Below are 16,716 nucleotides of genomic sequence, written 5' to 3'. Positions count from 1 at the left end.
AGTGAATTATACTATAAATGCCAGCTATATTGATGACAAACTGCATCTAACCACATAGAGCAAGGCCAGGGAGAGAGAGGCAAGTGAGAGAGAACACCATGGTAACAGCGTGGTACAGACAGGGTCTCCGAGTTGCACAAATGTCCGTTGCTTTTTTACAGGTAATAGGAACAGGGTGTCTGTGTGAATGAGCGGAGCCGGTGGGTCCGATTGTCTTGAGCCCCAGGAGATGCCCTGCCGTCGCACCCTTAAACAGGGTACCTGACTCGCTTCTCCAAACCACCCAGGTGTTACAAGTAAGAAGGGATGGAAAACGGCTCCGTGTGCGTGTCAACTCATTTTTGACTTCGCCATCGCCTTCGCAACCACCTCACATCTATCTGGCACGAAAAATTCAACACGGGCTTCTACCGGCTCACCAGGGAACGATCCGAGACCAGGAGCACGAAGTTCCATGGCTCGCTGTACTCTGTGTCATGAATTTCCAGCTAAGAAAAACAGTTTGAACACAGTAGAGCAAGCCTAGACATAAGTAATATGCTAGAAATATATGATGAATGCAGTGATGAATGGTTATTTATATGTGTCACGAAGAAAACTGCTGTATAATACAATCAGTTTTTCATATTAACTTGTTTTCCATGTCTCCCAGTTAAAAACTCTTCATTATGTGTTTGTAATTAATTCAACAAAATTATGTGAATAAACATCATGTATTAAAAATAACTCGTTATTAGCACACTACGTTTATTCATTTAGCCGATGCTTTTTCCCAAAGTGATATACATTGATTACTATGTAATATTTAGCTGACACCTTTATGAAAGTTCTGGACACACTACATCGAATAATCACTCATTACAGCAGGCAATTTAACCTGTGTTTGGAGTGTGGGAGGAAACCAGAGTACTCTGAGGACACCCCCACAAACACAGGAAGAACATGCAAGCTGCGCACTGACTGAGCGAGGGTTGAACGCGTCTAAGTGTACATTTACCTTTATGTATTTAGCAGACGCTTTTCTCCAAAGCGACTTCCAACCAACTCTATGTAGTGTTAGCAACCCACACACCTTACTCACCAAGGTGACTTACACTGCTAGATACACTACTTACACTGGGTCACTCATCCATACATCAGTGGAACACACACACACTCTCTCTGTGTCACTCACACACTATGGGTGAACCTGAACAGCATATCTTTGGACTGTGGGAGGAAACCAGAGCACCCAAACACTTACACTGCTAGATACACTACTTACAATGGGTCACTTATTCATACATCAGTGGAACACATACATTCTCTCTGTCACTCACACACTATGGGGGAACCTGAACAGCATATCTTTGGGGTGTGGGAGGAAACCAGAGCAGCCGGAGGAAACCCACACAGACACGGGGAGAACATGCAAACTCCACACAGACTGAGCGGGGATCAAACCCACATTCTCTCACACCACCCAGGTGCTGTGAGACAGCAGCGGTACTCGCTGTGCCACCGTGCCGCCCTCCCATAACTGTACCATCCAAATGCTGTGACCCCAGTGCTTCCCACTGCACCACTGTGCCACCCATCTGATAATGCTTGCACCATTATTTATGATTTACAGGCCAAGACAACATTGTGTTCAAGGTTACCACCCAAAAAAGTTTAGGGACCACTGGTGGAAATCGAAGGAATAAAATCAACAGCATAAGCCGCCATACACAAGGGAAGCGGTAAGTCAGGCAGGAACACTGAGTGCTGTCGCTCATCTCTACTGCCTTCGGTGCTCTACACATATATGGATCTGCAGTAGGAGGAAGCAAACTTCTTGTTTGTGCTGCTAAGTGTCCAAGCTTCTCACACAATGTTCTCGGAGCAGTGTGGAAAAGAGCGGCAGCGCCATCTACAGTCGGTCCGCACTATGCGGCGGTTGCCGGGGGACTACATATCCCACAGTCCTTTGGGTTCCGGATCCCCTCCCCCCCAAAGTGCTTCTGCGCAGCCTGGTTTCCTTCAGCAATCCGGTCACTGCCTTCAATGCTCCCCCCCCCGCATCTTGGACCTTGGTGGACTGAAGCAAGACTGAGAAGTTATGTCCCTCTGTGGCCTAAATATAAAAAGCAGCTTGCGTATGAGGTCTGGTTCCACATCAAAGCCATGTAATGAGAACTAGGAACAGATTGTGAGCTCATACTCATTAGTGAGCTTAAACACTAAAGCTTTTTCAAATAACATACTTGCAGTCGTGGCCAAAAATATTGGCACCCTTGCACCAAACTATTTGGCCTCCACATACCAGCGGCACTTTATTTATTTCCATCCAACTCAATATTACAGAACCTTTGCTTTTGAGTCAAAGAAAAATATACCTTTTAAATCAGAAAATAAAAGAAAAAAGATTACTCTGACAAAATTCTCAACACTCTGGAGTCAATATTTGGTAGAACAACCTTTGGTCAAAATAACTGCAGTAAAGTGCTTCCTGTAGCCATCGATGAGCTTTCCACACCTCTCTACTGACACCCTTGAAATGTGGGGGACCTGGAGTAGTTTGCACAAGAAGAGTAGACCAAGGAGCTTTATATAGCCCTTTAAATCCAAAAATAAAAACACCAGGCATTGACGAAATTCAGCACACCTTGGAGTCAATATTTGGCAGCACGGCCTTTGGTCAAGACGACTGCAGTCAAGCATTTTCTGTAGCCACCAATGAGCTTCCTGCACCTCTGTACTGGCAACCGCATCCCTCTTCTTTGCAAACTGCCCTAGTTCTCCCATATTTCTTGGGTATCTTTCAGATGGGGAAAGGCGGGAGACCCATTGTGATCCAAAATGCACTGGTGTTATCCAGATGCGATGACGCCATGCACGCATTCATGGCACCCAGCGCCAAGGACAGCAAAGCGACTTGAAAACCTCAGTGAAGCTCCTCCATGTTTCACTGCAGGGAAGATGTTCTCTTCTCTGTATGGGAGGAGACCCAGCAGGACCCCACTGAGCGAGAGACATACGAAAGCCTGACAGCAACATGCCAAACATGCCAAAATCTTTCCTGGAGAAAGTTCTGGGAGCAAATTAGAGGTGCCTGGCGAAGTACACCATCTCAAAATGAAGCATTTAAAGAAAGGAAGATCTTTTTTCTATGGACTGTTCTCAAGTGGGTGGCACAGTGAGTAGCGCTGCTGCCTCACAGAGCCGGCGTGGTGCGAGAGAATGTGGGTTCGATCCCTGCTCAGTCTGTGTGGAGTTTGCATGTTCTCCCCGTGTCTGTGTGGGTTTCCTCCGGGTGCTCTGGTTTCCTCCCACAGTCCAAAGACATGCTGTTCAGGTTCCCCCATAGTGTGTGAGTGACAGAGAGAGTGTGTGTGTGTTCCACTGATGTATGGATGAGTGACCCTTTGTAAGTAGTGTATCTAGCAGTGTAAATCACCGCGGTGAATAAGGTGCGTGGCCTGATAACACTATATAGCATCCACCGTAAGTCGCTTTGGAGAAAAGCATCTGCTAAGTGAATGAATGTGAATGTAAGTGAGCAGTGAAATGAGACTGTACATGCAAAGTGAAAATACACACCTTTGAAAAGATTGGTTGCATCACACAGCCAAAGCACCTACACGGTGAAATGTGGAGAATGATCATCCAGAATTGAGGGAAATGTCACAGGGCTCTCAGATGAGGGGCTTTGGGATGCTGGCATTTCCGGAGCGCTCGGATTCAGCTCAGACCCAAAGCTCCGGATGTCGTTTGAAGCGGGTAAAAAGGGCCCTAATCTCATGATTATCACCGTGCACAGAACAGAGAGACACGCTCAGGTCCACACTTGGGCCACGAGAACAGTTCTGACCCGCTGCAGCACTACTGTGGTCAGAACGGCAATGAAGTGTTTTAAACCCTCCCAGGTGAGTTAAGTTTTCCTAGAAATTCTTGAGGAAACAATACCCTGAAATCCTTGAAAAAAATTACCGTCCTATATTTAGCTTTTCCTTGCCTCTAGTAAACAAGACCCCTGTATCTTGTGTCGGCACCTCGGTTACCTCGACCACAACAGTGGCACTGAAGCATGGAAGGTAAACAGTCTTTGGATGACATTTGGATGGCATCCCAACACAAGTGGGACCAGAAGTCTGTTCGTAATTCATTCTGTTTGTAACTCCAAGCCACATTTACATCCTAAGGCACAATGAATAAATCCTTAATAATACTCAGATGTCTTTTCATTTATTCATGGGTTAGATTCTTTAAGAATTAAAAATGTAGTTATGATAACTGGAGAAAAAAAAATCTAAGACATTTTACTCTTAGAACTACATTCAAAAAAAAATTTAATCAATAGACTGGGAATAAAAATACATTACCTCCACAGACTCCGACTAGTTCCTGACTTTTGACCCATTTGCCACGTAAATATATACCTCATCATGTTATTGATCACCAGGACACACAAATACCAGATACTAGCTGTAAACACTATGGAAGAGAGTTGAATTAAGGTGCTGCCAAACTCTTATTGTATTTTGGTGCACTTTACTAACTCCTGTTGGTCAGGACCAAAAACACAGATAGTTTTTCCTTAGAAATGGAATAAACATAAACTTTAAAAGTGACATTAAATGAAGGAAAGGCTATTAAAAATAAAGAAGTAATATGGAAAACACTTGTATCTTATACAATTTGTTACTTGACTCTTGGCAACAAGAAAAGGCTGTGTACAAATTTTTCATGCAATGAAAGTTAAATATCACAGTATATAAAACATAGAGGGCAGCATGGTGGCACAGTGAGCAAGACCGGTTTCCAGCAACACCTGGGCTGCATGTTCAGACGTGGGTTTGAATCGGGCTCAGTCTTCCCGGGGTTTGCATGTTTTCCCTACATTAGTGTGGGTTTCCTCCAAGTGTTCCCGTCTGGACTACTGCAACTCTCTGGTGTGACCTTCCTGCTAATGCCATCAAACCTCTGCAGCTTCTACAGAATGCTGCTGCATGAGTTGTGTTTGATTTGTCAAAGCACTCCCATGTATCTCCTCTACTCATCTCTCTGCACTGGCTTCCTATAGCTGCCCGAATCAAATTCAAAACCCTGGTTGCCGTGTACAGATGCATCAATAGAACTGCTCCCGGCCATTTACAGGACTTGATCAACCAGTACACCCCAGCCAGGTCCCTTCGCTCATCTAGTTCTGCTCGCTTGGTGGTCCCCGCACACGAAAGGCAAAGCTCGGAGGTTCTCGGTTCTGGGTCCGTTGTGGTGGAATGACCTTCCCCTGTCACTCAGAACTGCGGAAACGCTGTCTGTTTTCAAGAAGGGTCTGAAAACCCATCTTTTCCAGATCCACTTCCACCAAGATCTCTCCAGCTCATTTATGGTGTAACCGTTCATGCATTGTAACTCCATAAGCATCCCTAGATACAACCTTTATTCTGCCATTACTCTGGCATTGTACTTGCTCATTTGTGTATCTTATAATATTTAAAAAAAAAAAAAAAAATTGCTAGGAAGGTATCGGGATTTGTCTACCCTGTGTCTTATGCACCTACTCGAACGAAGAACCTCGATGCAGCAAGTGGTAGGGAACAAACTAGGTTTACTTGAGACTTTCATGTCTGCAGCTATGTCTCCTTCTCTTAATTTAATGCATAAATTGTACTTTTGCTGAGATGTACATCGCTTTGGACAAAAGCGTCTGCTAAATGAATAAATGTAAATGTAAATCTAAGTGCTCAAAAACTGCCTTACTGTGTGACTGTGTATAGAAATGAATTGCAATGCTTTGCACCCTGCCCATTGTGTAACTTACCCTGCATCCAGGACAGCATCCTAGGCTTTCAGCATAGAATCCAGACCACCATGACCCTGCATTGGTCGAGTGGTTGTCAATAAAGAATTAATTACAGGTATAATTTTATTTTTCCATCAAATTCAGGCTTACAGTATATTCCCTGTCTGAAATTGAAGTTCATCTTTGCAAAACCTGCATTCCAGTTTCTGAAATATAAGGCTTATCGTTTATTAAAAGACAACACGGAACAAAATCTTTTCTTTTCCTTCTCAATTTTGTAAGACTTCTTTTCGGTAAGTAAGTATCGAGGAGGGTAAACAAAGCAGTGACTTAAGGACGACCCCAGCTGAAGACCACAGGGAGCGGGTGGGCAAACAACAGGTTGCCTTTCTTTCATCGGTCAGACTGGCGATTCAGGACTCCGTCCCTAGGTGGTGCATTATGAGGTGTTCTCTGATCTTGCATCATGTCTTCAAACAAAGCCAGAAACATGCCAGCAATAAGTCAATGGCTCCCAATCCATAGATTAAACCAGATTATCCCTAAAGCCCACTGCTATTGGAGGTCACTGCGTGTACAGCGGTCCCCCCAGGCACCCAACAAGGTCCCATTGATGTTGAGGCCAGAGAGTTGGCTTAGGATTCGCGCCTCTTTCAGTAAAACTGGCCGGCATTTCAACTGCAGGCTGGGAGACTGATGGAGGTACGCAATTAAATGAATTTAAATGAAAATGCATTTTCATTCAGGAACACTGGCGTGACCTTGTGTGAGCAAAGGTGTGAGAGCAAGACTCAACGCTGGTTGCTTGGTAGATGCTAATCTTGTTCACGCCCGCCAAAGCACGGGCTCCCTCGTCCCTGATCTCGCAAGACCAGAGTCTCCAGAAGGTGTCACTGTATAGTGCTGCCAGTGCAGGGCATTGTGGGGTGGAGAGGGGGGATTGACGGTAAAATCCAACTTTCGCATTCTCTGGTGTGCAAAGAGAGACAGCGGAAAGTGCTGTGCTGCTTTCCTAGCCAAACACCAGGTCAGAAGGGGTACAGGCGCCAGTGGGCACATCACAACGGGGCATCCCTCCCGCAGCAAGCTCATCACAGCCATCCGCTTCACATTATGAAGTAACGATTAAATTAAATTACTCAATTTCAAAGTGGCATATATCCATCTACTCATTATCAATAACCGCGTGTCCAATGCAGGGATGCGGTGGTCGAGAGCACATCCCGGAAACACAGGGCACGAGGCAGGGTACACCCTGGATGGGACGCCAGTCCATCACAAGGCAGACACACACACTCCTTCGCTCACATACACACTGCGAGCAATTTGGAGTCACCGATTCATATAGAACACATATCTTTGTACTGTGGGGGGGAACCAGAGCACCTGGAGGAAACTCACACGAGCACAGGGAGAACATGCAACTCAAAAGAGACAGAGCAAGACTCAAACCCACAGCCCAGGGACTGCGAGGCTCCAGTGCTATCCAGTGTGGTACTGTGCTGCCCTTAAATGCAATTTATAACTTAAAACTTTTGTTTCTAGGTTGCAGGACTGGATTCAAGAGCGCAGCGATGCATCCCTCCAGGGCCCCGAACCTTCAACCAAGGTATGGTGCGTTAACCACTTTACCACCCTGCCTGCAGCTCTGTTGTGCTTACAGATACACTTACAGATGACCTCTGCAGCGTGGAGCACAAATCTACTGCAGTTTGTTCCAGAAAAAGCCGCCACCATGACTTACTTCTTGACAAAAGAGCACTGAAGTAAAACTACAAAGGAATATTAATGGCCTCTGCTTTTCTGCATGGACAGGACGTGCTATGATGCATTATTCATTTGCTTACGAGACATTTCCTCCAAAGGCACGTAATTTGCATTTTTAATTCAGCTTTCAGTTCAGCAGTGCAGTTCAGAAAGAGGTCGCCTCCCAGGATTTGTACCAGTAACCTTCTGTCTAATTCCTTAACCACTACGCCATATGTTACTGTGTTCTACTGGAGTAACACATGGTTCCGGGTTGCGTTTCCATTATCTGCAGATGTTCAGCTCTACGGTTAATTCACTCCCGGTACGTAAAAGCCTTATTATAGCGCACAGGGCTGACTTGTTTCCGAGCTGGTAACATAAGACAGGCCCTGCAGAGTCTCTCTATAAGATGCATCCAAAAATCGTTTCAAAAGTTCTTTTTATAAAAGCACCTTTACGATAAAATGAGACATGTTGCACAGCCTGATGAATAGTGCTGAGTAAATGTTAGGAAGGAACAGAAGCTCGCTCTCTTTCTTTCTCTCTCTCTCTCTCTCTCTCTCTCTCTCTCTCTCTCTCTCTCTCTCTCTCTCCCCCCGTCTTTCTTTCTCCTTCCGTTTTCTACCACTGGGGTTACTATTATTAAACAGTAAAACAGTTTCCTGCTGAAATTATCACTTGTTGTTGTTACTATCATTGTTTCATGTCATTGGTATTATTATTATTATTATTATTATTATAGGTAGGAGGATTTCAATAAGTTTATATAGAAAGTCGTACTGTTCAAAATTGCACTGAAATCTAAGGACTTGTGGGTTTTTTTTTTTTTGTCTTAATAGCATTTTGTAGTTGTCTATATTTGCACTACTCTCTATATGGATGATCCTAATGATGAATTTTCTTCTTTTAAATATCATTTCATTTTTATGACAACTCGTGGACTCGCACTCTCGCACTTTCGGACAACAAACTTGGACAATGGGACTGGAGCGTTTGTGAAAAACACTGATTTGTTATCCTTGCTTCGTATTTGTGGATGTCCCCAGAATTTCTCATTGTCATTGTTTGTTTTTTGTTTTAATTAAAGTTAAAACCAAGCAAGGAATAGAGGGGACTTGAGCAGACCCGCTTAAAGTTCAGGGAGCACGGTCATCGAGCGGTCCTGGAGCACCAGTCCCAGGGGTCTCGGGGAAGCTGTGCCATGGGTCGCGTCATACCTCTGACTCTGACCATCTGGAGACATATACGGAAGCGCGTGTGGTCCGGGGGTTCTTTCTCTGCAATGTCGCTCATGCCTTGTGGACACCGAGGAAGGGGATTGGGATTTTATTTTGCGTTCGTGGATTTTCACTAATTAACTCAATTCCAAAACTACTATTGGATTGTTTAAAATATTCAGGTAATATGACATTACATTTGACATGTAAGTTAAAGCAAAGAGATAATTTCCTTTTTTAAACATTACTTTTTTTACTCTTTGTATATCTGATCGATTTACAAGACTACAGTCCTTATGATCTTTACACTCCAGTTGTATGGCTGGCACTGTTATAGTATAAGGGATGCTTTATAAAGGGAAGAAGGACAGTAAAGTCCGAACTGTACTGCTTTCCCACAATTCCCTGTAAGCTAACTGGGCCTCCGCTGAGCTGTCCTGTCATTTTCAATGACCAGATGTGACCGTGACAAGATGGTGCGAGTGCCTGCAGTGTCAGTTGATGCTCGGTACACCAGGAGTAACCCGAGACCGGTCAACCGGCGTCTGCATCACCGCACGGACCCTCCCCCTCGTTGCCATGGAGCACAGCGGTCCATCAAGGAAACTGGTAACGTGAAGCGTGGCCTGAGGGGCTGACAGTGACCCTCACCCTATCTGACTGTGTGGGACGAGAGCCAGCAGCATCAAACCTCCGAGTGACCTCACAGCGCTGCCAGTCACATATCCCAGAATGCCTTGCACAGCACCAAGCAGAGGGTTTGACAGGTCAAACTTCCATCGGTTAATGAAACAGTGGCAGCAAGTACTATAGTGGTCAAAGCTGCTGCATTGGGACCTGAAGGACCCAAAGGACTCGGGTTTGAATCCCACCTCCTGCTACAGTACCCTTGAACCTGATATCATGGACATGGTTCTGCTCTGACATTTTTACCATGGTTAAATCTAAACAAACTCCAGCGGAGCCTCTATCCACAGCACCCAGACCAAACACGGGCTCAGTTTTATAGGACAGCACAGAGGCAGAGCAAAAAATACCCCCTTTACTGTCATAATCAGGACAAGACAACCTGCAACACACACACACACACACACACACACATAGCTTCTGAGGAACATCGTAGCCCTGAACAAAGCACTGAAGTCTTCCACAGGGACAAAACTTCACGCTCATCCATAGACTCTACGCCACTCCAGTGCGCGTTTATGGGATGATTTAAATGGCACTTTGACACATCTCTTGTGGGAACCAAGTTCACTGGAACGGGGTTTACTCGACCGTTCAAAAAAACCCTTGAGAAAAACTTTGATTTGCCCCATCTATTCCTTGTTAAACCACGACCCAAATTCTATTTTCGATGACGTTATGGAAAGTCGCCTCATTCCCCTCACACATTCGACAAGGTAGCGTTGTTGTATTACTGTCATGATCAGCAGCTGAGGATTCTCCTGTAAATATGTGGGTAACCAACGGGTTTAATTTCTTTCTCCGGGAAAAATCAACATTTGATCAACATGTCAATGGAAAGGAATTCTGAGATTTTTTAAGACCCTTTCTGAACGTACTGGACTGGGATATGTGATCATACTTGTGAAATACTGTAATATTTTGCCCTTGTGTTATGTGTGGCTGTATCTGCAATCTGGGGGGGTGCGGTGGCGCGGTGGGTCTGGGGTTCGAGTCCCGCTTGGGGTGCCTTGCGACGGACTGGCATCCCGTCCTGGGTGTGTCCCCTCCCCCTCTGGCCTTACGCCCTGTGTGCCGGGTTAGGCTCCGGTTCCCCGTGCCCCGTATGGGGTGAGCGGTTCGGACGGACGATATCTGCAATCTGTACTCATCAATGTACCGTTTCCCCTCTGCTGTGGTGTTAATAAGTAAAAAAGAAGGTACACCCCTTGAGAAGTGGCCCCACAGAGGGTGCTGTGCTACTTTACATGTGTGTGCCTGTTGGGGTTTGCTAGCAGCTGAACCCAGCACCATCCCTGGGCTACACCACAGGGACCATCACGTTACATCGAACCCTTCTCGGAGGCACGGGTGTCACGGTTGCCCCGTGAGACCTTCCTCAGCCTCCAGCTCCTCCCAGATTTCCACATGGCCCTTATTTTGAGTTAAAACCCATAATGGCACAATATGTCCTTGGAGGTCAGAAATGGACTTGAAGGGGCAAGCTGGTTAGAACTGCTGCCTTTGGACGACAAGGTCACGGGTTTGAACCCCACCTCCAGCTGCAGTACCCTTGAGCAAGGTATTTACCCTAAATAAGCTCCAGTAAAATTACCCAGTTGTATGAACTTCTGAATAATTGTAAGCAGCTTCACATTGTGAGTCACTTTGGAGAAGAGCGTCAAAGAAACATGCATTAGACTACCTTAAACTACACCTGCGGCCTTCATTCTGATTTCTGCCCTGAAATAAAAGTAATCGTTATCAGTAGAACCGTAATGTGTTGCAAAAGTTGCAGCTGTTGTCAAAACAACCCCCCCCAAACACTGTTGAGATTTACTACAGGAAAGGCCCGGATCACTGCGAAATGAAACTGTAGTCTACTACTCGGGATCGTCAGCATTTCAAATATTTCATTCACATCAGAGATTAAAACACTGGAGCGGCGTCAAGAGGCCATTAATGAGGAATGCCACCCCCTGCGGCTGTCCCCTGCCAACTGCAAGGGTGTGTGCGCCGTCATCGCTGCCGGTGTGGTCCACGCCCCCCCCCTCCCCCCTCCCCCCTCCCCCATTCCTGAATTTTCACCTGAACACACATCTGATTTAACTGATGAGTGCTACAGTCGGGCAGGGCGCTCCGAAACGCTACACGCGACCCGGTACCTCCCTCACGCGTGCCCTGCCTTTACAGCAAAATTCCATACGAAGCTGTCGGCACATCGGATGAGCTATTAGGACACAGACAGCGAAGCCGCATTGATTACCCAGGGGGCCGTGGGGCTCGGACTGCCGCCGGCCCATCCGCCGCTCCTGGTCCTTGCGCTTCTTGCTCCCCCGCAGGCTGCCGAATCGCTTCATCGGGTGATGTGGCGGGTCGAGGGACTGATGTGAGCGATGGGCATACCCAGCTCCGGATGCCTCGAGATCGGGCGGAGAAGCCGTAGCTCCTCGGACCGCCCCCTGCGCCCCCTGCGACCGCTGCCGCCGCCGCTCACCACAGCGCACCTCCTTGAGGACCACCGCACAGCAGATGTCCCCCACGCTGGATCATACTCCTTTGTGGGTCAGTAGATGGATGGAGGGATGGGCGGAGGGATGTACGGAAGGATGGACGGGCGCGGGACCCGCAGCCGGGGGCCGGTCCTGAACCGAGCCGCGGAGAACTAGAGGGAAATGAGGAACGAGCGCGGCGATAAAAATCCGAAGGCGAACACGTTCCCCCTCGACGGGAGTCCGGGAGGAGTGCGGTCACCCCTTGCGAAAGTTCGGCAGGCGCGCGGTCAACTCGGCGCGAGCGCGGTCTCGCTTTCCCTGGTCCCGCTGCCGCTCGCGACGCAGATTGTCATGTGCAGCTGTGCATGAGGCCTCTTTAAAATAGCCTGCATGGCAGGAGGCTGTAAAAGGAAACCACCCTGCTCACAAACAATCTCTGGCAGTGATTGGCTCCCTGCTTCCACCCCTCGTCCCCCCCCCCCCCGGCACCGGCTTCCTGGGGTGTAACTCTCGCTCTCTCGCTTGCTCTCTCACTCTCGCTCGCCCTCCCGCCCAGTCTCTCTTCACACACAAACACGCGTCTCCGTGCGCGGCGAACCACCGTATCGCACGCATCTGTCGATTAACATCTGGGCGAGCGGAACTAGCAGGTGTATCAGCCGTCTGCACGGCCTTTTTTACATTTACGTACATTTGCATTTATTTATTTCGCTGATGCTTTTCTCCAAATCCACTTGCAATGTTAAGCTAGTTACAATTTTTTACCCATTTATACATCTGGGTAATTTTACTGGAGCAATTCGGGCTAAGTACCTTGCTCAACGACTAGAGGTGGGATTCAAAACTGCAATCTTTGCCTCCAAAGGCAGTACAACCTCTACACTACCAAATGTTTATTTATTTTTATTTTATTTATTTTAGTATGGGTGGGGGAGCGGGGGCGCAGTGGGTTTGGCTGGGTCCCGCTCTCCGGCGGGTCTGGGGTTCGAGTCCCGCTTGGGGTGCCTTGCGATGGACTGGCGTCCCGTCCTGGGTGTGTCCCCTCCCCCTCCGGCCTTGCGCCCTGTGTTGCGGGGTTAGGCTCCAGCTCCCCTCGACCCCGCTTGGGACAAGCGGTTTCTGACTCTCTGCGTGTGTGTGTATTTTTATTGCCTGTCCAGATTTGATATTAATTCACACCAGCTTCATTCCAGTGTCACAACTTTGTTCTATGTATGTTTCTGCAGCCTGCTGTGATTTCCTTTGAGATTAACAAAATGTACCTCTTTAATCTATCTATCTATCTATCTATCTATCTATCTATCTATCCATCCATCCATCCATCCATCCATCCCTAGTAAATATTCCAAGTGTTAGAAAGTGATGAAGACCCCCTGGCTCATTAATCTATTTGTTGGGCATGTTTAGAAAACACACACACACACACGGACTGGAACCACTTCCAAGGTTCTGCAGCACTGTGCTGGAAACAGTGCAAATCAAATTTAAGCCACCGCTTTTTGAAAGGCAGGGGTGGCTCTCATTTACCACATCCCTACCGCCCGCCCCCAGTTTTTACATTCCTACTGTACTGTACAGACGAGCAGCTCTATCTATACCCAGACTGACTTTGCGTGTCGGCCTGGCAGAGCGGAGGTCAGCGGCACGCTCCTAAACACACCGGTGTTAGCCAGCTCAGCTTTTTCTTCTGGAACAATCCAGACTGAACACCCCCCTCCCCTAAACACTTGGATGCTGGCTAGCGTGGTGGTGATCAGAGATGTGTGACCAGTCCACGCTCATTCCAGGGGCAGCAGGGAGCGTTACGGTGAAAACTGCTGCCTTTGGACTCAAGGGACCCAGGGTGGAATTCCACCTCCTTCTCCGAAGCCCTCGATCACGGTCCTCACCCTGAATTGCTCCAGTAAAACAATACCCGGCCGTATTAATGGGTAAATAAATGTAAGCAGCTTAACATTACAAGTCAACGTGGACAGAAGCGTCAGTAAAAACATGAATGTAAAATCCACTATGAGAAGGAGCTCTGTGGTACTAGCAAAGTACTTGACATTAACTGTTCAATAAAAAATATGGAATATAGATTTCTTATTTTGGTTGGTGTCCCTGCTCATGTTGCACAGTGTGATTTTGAATAAAAGTGGCTGTTATCAAAAGAATAATTCAAGTATTAAAAAGTGATATGAAAAATCACTTTTTAATTTAGCGAAGGGCTCAAGCTAAGGACCATCGCATGGCCGCAGAGAACCTGAAGTGACCTTCCGGCACTTTCCAGAAAACCGTGTATAACATTCCGGTTCAGAGTTGGCAGAGGTGATGGGGTGTTTGTTCTGTCCCCGCCTCACCCACACCAGCACAGAGCAGGTTTGACCACCTCTTCCCATTTCGCTCATGGTCTCAAGGCCCCATGGGCTGTTGCAGGTGAGAGCAGGTACGTTCTGGTGTAAGGAGCCTCCTACTCTTTGTCTGAGGCCACATGGTTGTGCTCCGCTTGACTCCGCTAATGAGAACAGGCAGGTGTAACTGCTTATTTTTCATTCACTCATTCAGCTGAAACTTTTCCTCAAAACAGCTCATAGTGTTATGCTACTTACATTTATACAGTGAGGTATTTTTTACTGTACCGGTTTGGGGTTAAGGGCGGCATGGTCAGTAGTGCTGCTGCCTCACAGCACTTGGGCGGTGCAAGAGAATGTGGGTTCGATCCCTGCTCAGTGTGTGTGGAGTTTGCACGTACTCCCCTGTGTCTGGATTTCCTCTGAGTGCTCTGGTTTCCTCCCACAGTCCAAAGACATGCAGTTCAAGTGAACTGGCCAGCCTAAATTGCCCACAGTGTGAATGTGCCAACCCTGTGATGGACTGGTGTCCTGTTCGGTGTACGCCTTCAGCCTTGCACCTGATGCTCCATCATGACAAGTTGAACGTAGAAATTTAACTAATTTCAAATCGGGGGGGATTTAGGGCACTTAGACGCAGTTCTCAAAAACGTGTTCATCTGCCTCGAACCCCTGTCTACAAGCAGGTCTCCTTCTCTGGGCTCAAAAGCGTTTTGGAAGCACCTCGGTACCTCCTACCAGCTTGCGGTCAGGAGGTTGCCAGGTCACGTCCCCAGAAGGGCTTGGTGTTGTGTCCTGCGGTGAGGCTCTTGGCAATTAATCCTTCATTTTGACATATTTTTATGAAGTTTTACTGTTTTGTTGCTTGTTCCTGTAAAATAAATTAAACTTTTTAAAAAAATTTTGTCACATCTCTGAAGTTTTTTTTTAAATCTCTAGTAGCCAACGTAGGGCCGTATACGAGCTCACGTGGAGCCCGTTTCCCCAGTCTGCCCACATCGAATGCAGGTCATTGCGTTTCGCATCCGCAACGGTTTCCTTCGTCAATATCGTTTTTTACATGAAACACGTGCTTCGCAACAAATTTCTATTTAATTCATTATTTTAACTGTTTGTTTTAAAAATAAATTAAAGTTTTGTTATAGTTTTTAATAATTATTTCATTATTTCAATTATTTTAATGCTGAATAAATTTTGAAATTTTTTTAAAGGTTTACTGGGTCTATAGGGAAACTATTTTGAGCTGTTTCTGGAAATTTCATATTCCCCTGTGAACACGAAGGGTTTACTGTACATGTAATGAACAGTATTAATGCTTGGGAAATAGCTGGACATAATGTCTTCTGTTTGTAGATCAACATTTCTTGGTTTGTCAGACAGAATGAAGACGCACAAGGTCAGCTCTGCACCACCTCGCTGTTCGAAACTGCAGGTTTACGGTGAGTGGCGGAAGCAGGATGCTCCTCCAGGGGCCCCCTGGGGGACTTCCGGGTCTGGGCTCCCGGTCAGAACCACTGGACTCTCGACCTCACCCATACGCTGCTCACACTTACAAAATACAGAAGCAAGTCATTAATTCTGCAAAAGAAGTATTTTGGTTGATGCTTTTCTTCGAAGCAACTTACACCGATTTACCCAGTTGTATTACAGGGAATTTTTGCCGTATCAATTCAGGATCAGTCCCTTGACGATGGGGTGGGATTCAAACCCGTGTCCTCCGAATGCAAGGTGACAGCTCCAGCCGTTACGCCACCGGCTGCCCTGACGCCCATCGTGAGCACAGGATTGTTATTGCTGTAACTGCATTTAACAGTATTGATTTAAAAGTGGATTATGAAGAGAAACGTCCCAGCTAAGCAGCAGTTTGTTCCCCTAGTAACCGCATTCCAAACGGTTCCAAGTTCCCCTGGCGACCGGGATCGCCCTGCTCTCTCTTGACCACTGGTCTGCACCGAGGGCCGTCCGGGAGGAATCGGGCCCTTTAACGCTCCCCTGTTCGGCCCCCGCTCGCTGGGATGCCAAAGAGCCAAGGAAAGTGACCTTTCGGAGTGCTGAAACAGGCTTGGCAGCTGGGGCTGAAAGCTGGGTGAGTGTGTGTGTGTGTGTGTGTGTGTGTGTGTGTGTGTGTGTGTGTGTGTGTGTGTTTGTACGTAGGGGGGGGTGAGGATGCAGCCAGCTGACTAGGCACTTTTCCACCAGCCCAGGACCTTCCGCACTGCACCGTTCCATTCCCCCCCACAATTACCAGCTAGGCTTAGACCCCTCCACGGTACCTCAAAGTCTCTGCCCGAAATCATTACAAAGTCATCTTGAGAGACGATAATCCCCCTGGCGATGGCGCCCAGCGAGGAGCGCACGCCACGGCGTGGCTCAGACACCTCTCGTCAGCCCGCTCCGAAGAGTGCAGAGCGGCCGCGTTTAGGGTCGGGATCGAGACGCTGGCGCTGCGGCTGAGGGTCACCTCGGGATTCCGGTGTCGTTCCAGACCT

The 16,716-nt window shown here is 47.3% G+C and overlaps 1 protein-coding gene across 9 annotated transcripts in view; it reads right to left on the bottom strand.

The window, feature by feature from the left end:
* Nucleotides 1–16,716, bottom strand: part of LOC108931742 (5'-AMP-activated protein kinase subunit gamma-2-like) — a 102,235-nt gene that overhangs the window by 42,132 nt on the left and 43,387 nt on the right. For 2 of the 9 annotated variants that reach the window (XM_029246433.1, XM_029246434.1), the window contains exon 1: nt 11,666–12,261. The exons of the other annotated variants lie outside the window; for them this stretch is intronic. In XM_029246433.1, coding sequence (XP_029102266.1) covers nt 11,666–11,759 — 94 coding nt within the window. In that variant the 5' untranslated portion in view covers nt 11,760–12,261. Of the gene's footprint in view, nt 1–11,665; nt 12,262–16,716 lie in introns of those variants that run through there. 9 annotated transcript variants of the gene reach the window in all.

The sequence above is a fragment of the Scleropages formosus genome, chromosome 19, assembly GCF_900964775.1.
Source record: "Scleropages formosus chromosome 19, fSclFor1.1, whole genome shotgun sequence".
Classification (NCBI taxonomy): domain Eukaryota; kingdom Metazoa; phylum Chordata; class Actinopteri; order Osteoglossiformes; family Osteoglossidae; genus Scleropages; species Scleropages formosus.
Note: the sequence above shows the minus strand (reverse complement) of the source record. Positions and strands in the feature narration are given on the sequence as shown.